General features: G+C 38.4%; 1 protein-coding gene across 1 annotated transcript; it reads left to right on the forward strand.

The window, feature by feature from the left end:
* The first annotated feature begins 1,055 nt into the window (after window positions 1-1,055).
* Window positions 1,056-1,702, forward strand: LOC148740044 (uncharacterized). Its single transcript, XM_088748083.1, has one exon. The coding sequence runs from the start codon at window positions 1,121-1,123 to the stop codon at window positions 1,700-1,702; it is 582 nt and encodes a 193-aa protein (XP_088604209.1). The 5' UTR covers window positions 1,056-1,120.
* The last annotated feature ends 6,782 nt before the right edge of the window (window positions 1,703-8,484 follow it).

Consider the following 8,484-nt stretch of genomic DNA (forward strand, 5'->3'; position numbering starts at 1 on the left):
GTAATTGTTTGAATGGATAAACATTTCGATCTAAAATCACAAGTTATGGCGACTATAAAAATGGCATAGGTTGGGCCGTTGATCAGTGTCTTGGAAACTGTAAGGTTCAATATGGAGGACAGTACAATTCAACAGATGGGTTTCAATGGTTTTTATACTGCGTTACATATTTCAGAAAAAAAGCGTAATTTAACCTGAGGCTTTAATGTTCAAAACAACATAAGTCTCTTTCCAACATCAATAGTGGTTTTACTTCTGTATAATTTAGTAGATTTAAGTGGATTTTAATCGTACTTTAGTATGCAAATTGTTGTTTGTTTTATCTTCGCTGGTTGTGTTCATATTGTGTTTTGTGCTCCCGTACCACAAAAGAGAAATGATAGCAGACGTTTTAAATAGTATTTGCAGTGCCATTGTGAACAAAGTTTAAATATTGCAAACGAGTATTCCGCTTTGTTCATGTACAGCTCTTGGATAAAAAACAAATCCTGTTTTTTATTGTTTTGCTCTTTTCCTCCTTGTTTTGTCTTCTTTTGTTTTGTTTTATTTTGTTTTGGACAGATATTGACGAATGGAAAACATGCCTTGATGAATGTCACGAATACACTATTTGTAATGACAGATACGGATCATGCGTGTGTGTCTGCAAACCTAGATATACCGGAGATGGACAAATTTGTAAAAGTACAGCCAACAGTCTCAGAAACATTAAGACTCTTGTTGATCACTGTAACTACTCAGAATTATCAGGTGAAAAAAAAAAAAAGATAAATTCAGTGAATGTATGTTTCAAAAAGAGCTGAATTAAGTTCGAGTTTTTTCTCTACGGCTTACGGTTAAAAATTTTGGCCTTTTTACGGCAATGGGTAATACCTCCCTACTATGGTCACCAGAAAAAACTGTTACGGTTGTTATTATTTTTTACTGCTGACGCCAACAAAAACGGAAGAAAGGCGAGACTACTGCAGAATATGTTACAAGCTAGAAAAAAGGATAAATAACTATCTTAACACTAAACTGTCTACATATTGTTATCGAAAACAGAAAAGATGAGAAATGTACTTTCTTTGAAGGCTGGACTCTTGTCGCTCGATTCTCAAACAAAGATGGCAAGAATTGGATGCGTGACGATGGTAACTGGTGGTATGACCAGAAAGCTGCTATTGGAGCGACAAACAACCCTTCAGTGAACAACGATATGATCTCAACAGCCTTTTGGTTGGTCAGTGGCAAAGAAATAAAGATCACGCGCAGTGACGACCCCAGCCACACTCCTCTGTTACAGACCAAAGGTAACTGTTTGGGTGGACAGACATTCCGATCCAAAATCACAAGTTATGGAGACTTTAGAAATGGTAAAATCTGGGCCAGTAATCAGTGTCAGGGAAGTTGCTCGGTTCAATATGGTGGACAGTACAATGAAACAGACGGGTTTCAACAGGCTGAGTGCAATGGAAACATCCAAAGCGTCAACAACATCGGCTTTTGGTGTCGCTGGAGTAATGGTGATGGATCAGTGATGGTGATTGGTGGAGGAGGAAGTAACTGTGCACGTGCAGATCATGGAATTGGAATCACAGAAACTGGTCCTGCCTCCTTTGTTGAAGACGGTGGCGTTGACACTGAATACGACTTTGGTTATGATGCTAGGACCTACAGCGCTCCATCCCAGTCCTACTCGTTGAACTTATGGATCCGTTAGAAATAGTCACTTCTTTTTTCGAAAAAAAAAAGCTTAATTTGTAGAAGATAATATTATCCATTTAATGTCACGTTGTGGTGCAAGTTAGATGAACATTTTAAAATGGTCAGTAACAGCGTATCTTTTTCTTCTCTTAGAAAAGATAATATAACTTGACCATCACCCCAGCCGCAACGCTACAATCTTTGAACATCTTAAGATCTTCACCGACAACAATTTTAATGCCATAAGAACTTTTCGATAAAATCACGTTTGATAAAATGGTTTTGAGTCAGACTCACAACACATCTTTTCCAGTAAATGTGAAGCATCCATTAATGATTGCATCCATTAGGTATCTCGGAAATAAGATATGCAAGGTAAGTTAAATGTTTTAGTCAATTATTTCGTCAAGAAATTGCTGAAGCTATATCGAGCACTACATATTATATTGGATAAGCGTAAAGAGAACAATTAAATGACTAAATAAATGTTTTCATAAATGAATAAATAAAAACAAATGCAAAGAAAGACCATGTAAAACAAAGAAGTCAATTCAACTGATAAGAGTCATCAAGAAATTATTAACTGAAATCATTGGTGCATAATTATTAAACAGTTTTAAAAAAATGAAATAAAGTCTAAAGTATTTAGATTATGCTCGAGTTTTCTACCAACTTGTCAACAGAGATGATAGGAAAATAGAAGCCACTGATTGATTGGACATCTTATGGTCCCGCAAACCAGAAGAAATCCTGGAACTAGAACTAAGGCACCGGTCGTTTTATTATCGCTGAAAAAGGGGTGGAGAAGGAGAGTTAAGGGGAAGGGGGGTTGGGAGGGTTTTGTTTGTGTCACGGTGAAACTTACCCGATTCCCCTAAGGCTCTGTAGTATTCTAATGATTCCGCTCATTGGTAGTCAATTTTCTATGGCGCCTTCCTCAAACTCTGTTAAAGACGACTGATCCCCCTCCGTTTCCACAAGAAACCAAGCTGTTGGTGGGGTATAATTCCCTGTTCATTCTTTAAAATTAACTTCAGCCATCCCAGGATCATAAACTAGTATATATAATGGTTGTTTTTGTCATCCAAGTGTTGCTTTCAAGCATTTATCATCTCCAAAAGCGACAAGTCACTTTTGCCGCTCCGGAAAAAGGAAAATCTCTTTACAGTTTGCATAGGAGCGGAAACCTTGTTCACCGATAGTGATAGGGGTTCCAGTTAAAGAGAGAGATTCAGTGGCCGAAGCCTATTTCTATCAAAGTTGACGTGGGCGCTAGTTCACGAATAATATCGCCGACAGTCCATCATTATTCGCGTAGCATTGCACTTCGAAAGTTGGAAAGCTGTTTTGCGTTTCCAGTGTTCGTAGCTCTCTCTCTCCTCTGCCTGACCTCTTTCTTACCGACACAAATCGCTTCATATTCACGCGTGTCACACATAACCTGCTCGACCTACTTTGCTACAACTGTATCCGCTCTTTACTTTCTTGCAGCATCAGCGCCAACAGGAAAATAGTGTCAAATGGTTGCTTTAATGTGTTTGGATAACAGCCTTCGCAGGTGTGAATTAGGAATGCGTTGTAACCAAACATCAACAAACAAACACCTGCACAACAATAAATACCAACGTCCCGATTAAAAAATAACGAGATGTTGAAAAAAAGAAAAAATATAGACACGTTTTTTTCAGTGCAATATGTGTAGATCTCGTTCCGATAACAACGAAATGTTTTTGTTAAAATGCGTCTTCAAACAAACTTATGTTGTAAAATATCTCGACGTAAAAGAAACAAGCTCCCATTCTGTTCAATATCAAAAATTAGATATGAAACTAAATATCCGAAGTTAGTGTTTATTAAGCTTTAAGACTGTTACTTTTACAAGGATAGCGCGCATGATTTTCACGAAATTACAGTTTGAATAAAAAAGCTGATTTTCCTTCTGTGATACCTTAAAGTCATTTATAGCGGCCTTCAAGGTAACTTGCGTGCATTTAAGTTAATTAACTAAGACGTAGATAAAATTGATTTTCATCATCTCGAGTGGCAAAGAAATGAGGCAAGTTCTGTTAAGTTATTTAAGTCAAACAAATTGAGAACGCACAAACGCTACGTGGGCTGCGTATATCATCTCCTTCCTGTTTCATCATGAACTTCCTGTTTCATCATGAACGTAACTTTTTTACTGATAGCCCATCTATCCTAAGGCGCGCAGTAAAAAAAAAAAATATTATGCCAATTTCCTTTAAATATCGATGCTTTGGGTTGCAGAAACAAATGAGGGCAGTGGTCTTCTCATGGTCGTTAAATTAGGGTGCACAATCTTGACGTCCAATCATGTAACTAAGTAAAAGCATAAGGTCTGTCGCTGCATATCACTGCCAATGATATTTTAGTCGTAACCGATGTATGTTGAAAAGCAGGGCCTCTATTTCACGGTACTTCCCTTCAGTTTTAGGTCTGTTCTTTTGGTAAATATGCCTGTTAAACGAACATAGATGTTTGTTATTTTTAGGGATGTCTCATGACAGTCTGTCGCAATGGCGGTTCTTGTTTGTTTTATGAGAAGAACCAAACATTTTCATGTTCCTGAATAAATCCTTGGACTGGAGATGACTGTCAAATAATTGGTAAGATTGCAATTTTTTTTTTTTTTTTTTTGTGAAACCTTTAAAACAGGCCAAAGTAATAAGAGTGCTCAATAGAGCCGAACATGTAAATAGCCGCTCCTCAAGCAAAATCCAGCTGGCTGGCGCATCTTAGAATAAGACAGAACTCTTTCACTCTCTGGACAAAAAATGAAATAACAACAGCTTTTGAAAAAACTTCATAACGGGAGTTGAAAGCGGAATCGGTTCTAAATACAGACTATTTTGTTCCCCTTAAGTCATGATCCGAAAGTTCATTGATATGCTGTCGCCACTAAGTATGAAATACGAGAGAAATGGCTTTTAATGAGGCAAATATACACCCGTGAAAAATTATAGCCAGTGCGCTTGATGACTCCGCCGTTTCCCCAGTGTTTTTGATGGTGGGTACATTATCGCCCCTCTGCATACCATTCCTCTGACTATTGAAAAAACGTATTTGCAAGGATATCTTTTAATTGATTATTGTTGAAAACTGTGCAAACTTACACAATCCGGCCGATGAAGACACAAGATTCGAGCTGTCTGTGATCATAATCTAGCATGAGAGAATGTTAATATTCTATCGCTCAAATACGTTACTGCCTCCCATTGTCGCTACAGGGATCTTTGTTAATTAAAAAAAAAAGATTTCAAGAATTAAACTTAGTAAGTCACTTCAACGGATCTGCCTATTTCTTTTGTTATGTTTTGTTTTCTCACAGGCGCAAATTCTGGTAAGGGGAGGTGTATTATAATTTTTTTTTTTAATTTTCATCCCACAGGAGAGACGTTATAACCGTAGATGAGAGGACATTGTAATTGTCAATAGTTGACAAAATGCTATGGTATGCAAAGCATACTTTTCGAACTCAGAGAGTAAAATTCGTAGAGCGAGTACGTGCTGTCGTGTTGTGATGTCGTGTTGTGATGTTGTGTAAAAGGATAGGCAGCCATTAAAGATAAAACAGATCGGAAGAAAACTATTATTACACGTTATTACACTAGCTACAAGGATTTATTGAGCCCGTGCTTGTTAAATACCGCTTTAATTCTGTCGTTTGATCCCATGACGATCAAAATTCTCTCGTTCACCAATGGCAAAAGTGGTTCAAAAGCTTCAAAATATTTTCTGACGCAGCTGGTTGCAAAAGCAACAAACAACGCCAATTGTTTCTCCTTACTGCCCCCGCGGCATCTAATATTCAAGACACCTTCTGCGCGTTATCCGATGCCTGAACTGATTAAAAAACGGCCGCACTCTGTCGGCTCAAATTTCGCCAAGAATCATAAGGAAGGTGAGACCATCGCACAAGTCGTTACAGTCTATCAGATAGTAACGATATGCCCATCCAGAAAGTCGTAGAATAAGATTAAGGTCTCTATTTAGAGTTATTAAAAACACGGAAAAGATGGGCTATTTTTTATCGATGTGGCTACACCCTCAGATGCGAATGCTTTCAAACAAAAAGCTTTAAAGTGTAATATTTAGAAATAAATATCAATCGAGGTAGAGAGATTAGAAAAGTGATTATTTCAGTACTAGCGGTGCTCTTAAAGAAAGTGGAAAATGCATCAGGAAGAAAATTGTTAGGTTTGAAAATTCTCGTAACTAGAAGGCGCAAAAAAGTGGCTTCAAAGCCGTGATACTCGAATTAAATGATACTATACTCCACTGAAGTGAACTTAAATGTTGTTTTTGAATTTATTCCGCAGTCGCCAACTCATGTGGTGAAGTGGCTCAAATAATGAATAGGAAGCAGTTACTGGATGGCGAATACTGGCTAAAAGTTGGGAATGTGGAATTACAGGTAAGCAGTGAAAGTAAATAAAGGGTAAAGCACGAATTGAATTTGTACCAGTATTGCAAGTGAAGGTTAAAATAACCAAGCCTCTTAATCCCACCTATGCTTGGCGATGCAAACAAATTAAACTTCAATGTTCTTTCTTTAATAAATAGAGCGCTGGACTGTTGTGCGGGAGGTCGACGGTTCGAGCCCCGGCCGGACCAACACTGAAGGTCTTATAAACGGCTAACGGTGGCCATGAGTATTGTGTAACTTGCAATCACTTGGCCGTGAAAAAGTCTGAGAACGAGATCCTCCATCTGCAAAATAAAGGAGGGGGGGGGGGGGAAGGGGTTTGAGAGCATGAGGTCCTAGGTAAAGGATTAAAAAAAATTGCCATCATGAATAGCAATGCTCCATTCCAAATCTTGCTCTTTGTAATCTCATTGGCAAAGACAAAAATATTCCCATCCAAACCTCATCTTAAAGGAGGTTCAGTTCTTTTTCCCTAGTCTAACAAGGGAAACTTTTTACTTTCCACTTTAACCTATCAGACTCTTCCATAACATGAATAAAGGCTGATAGTTTCGAAAGAAACTGTTTGGGGCTGCGTCAGTGGGAGTAACGAAATAATATGGATATATCAACAAAGTTGAAATGGTAAATTGGCCACCGTAACGGTTATAAAAGCTGACGTTTCGAGCGTTAGCCCTTCGTCGGAGCGAATAGAGGAATTGTGGGTTGTGTGTGCTTTTAAAGGCAGAACATGGAGCTACCTTATTGGTGGGAACATGACAACGAGAAAAACAAGAACAAATTAGTGGAATGAAAAGCGTTCGTTGATCCCTGTGGGATTTAGACTGCCGGTTTGAAAGATGAGCTTCTGTTCGAGACTTTTACGGCTTTCCGTGCTACCTAAGTGTAAGGAAAGACCGCAGATTGCCATATGTTGCTAAGAATGATTAGGTAAATTAAAATGTCTAGCGACTGGTTTCGATGTGTCCATTGTCATTCCTTTCCACGTCTCGAAGGTGTTCTCGGAATCGATCTCCTTGTCTTATGCCTGTTTCACCGATGTATATCTTTTTGCAATAAGTGCAAGTTATGTAATAGATTACATTGGCGGAGGTGTACGTGAAGTGATAATAGTTTAATAAAAGTAATAGTAATAATAGTTTATCTAACACGTGCCTCTTATTGTGCGTAAAGTGTTTAAGTACTCTGACGAGACATTAGGCATGAGCAAAATTCTTTTGAATAATTTTTCTTTTCATTCACTTTTTCAATTCTAGAAAAAAAATTCTTTAATGCACAAGGTAAACCTCTCAGCCGAGGCACAGATGAAGGAATGGCTTATGCCAATTTTGAGCTTCACAAGTTTTCCAACCTCAACGTCACCCGTATTGATTTGGATTATGTTCTGGATGACAGTGACTGTGGATTTGCTTGTGTCAATCTTCCGTCATGTTTCTCTTTTGATCTGGCCGTACTTTTTCATGATATCAATGGTGAAGTTCTGTGTGAATTGCTTCCATCGGATATCTACAACAACTCAGACAAGCTAATCCCCAGTCAGAGTCACCATCACTATAGCATCGCAATAAGTTGTAAATACAGAGTGAGGTTATCGTAGAAATAAGGAGAGGGGCTATTTGAGAAAAGACTAAAATAATTTTCGGTATTAGCAGAGAAGGTTAATTTAGACGTACTGACTCCATTTGTAAAGACGACTCATAATCATATTTACTATGATTGTCAAGCGAAGGCCACATCTTCCGCGTTTCTTTCCCATTCCTGTATGTTTTTTTAGTCTCCATGTATCAGTTGGCTTTCTCAGAACAATGGGAAATGCGTATATAAGAACGATCCTTCGCAGTAAAGCACTATTTGAGCAATAGTGGAAATCAGACCTGAAAAAAATTTCAGGCCTGTACGGGATTCGAACCACTGACCTCTGCGATACTAGTGCAGCGCTCTACCAATTGAGCTAACAAGCCAACTGGGAGCAGGCCATGAAATTAATTCGATATAAACCCGGGTTTATATCGAATTAATTTCATGGCCTGCTCCCAGTTGGCTTGTTAGCTCAATTGGTAGAGCGCTGCACTAGTATCGCAGAGGTCAGTGGTTCGAATCCCGTACAGGCCTGAAATTTTTTTCAGGTCTGATTTCCACTATTGCTCAAATAGTGCTTTACTGCGAAGGATCGTTCTTATATACGTCTCATAACCGCAGTTCACTCATATGTTTCATATGTTTGTTGTTGTTCGATTTATCATCAATGGGAAATGCGCTGCACAGTACGAGAATAATAGTTACGTGTGCGCTTGCGAGAGTGGATACACTGAGGAACTTTGTGAAACGGGTAAGACAGTAAACTAAAGGTG

The sequence above is a fragment of the Stylophora pistillata genome, chromosome 2, assembly GCF_964205215.1.
Source record: "Stylophora pistillata chromosome 2, jaStyPist1.2, whole genome shotgun sequence".
NCBI lineage: Eukaryota > Metazoa > Cnidaria > Anthozoa > Scleractinia > Pocilloporidae > Stylophora > Stylophora pistillata.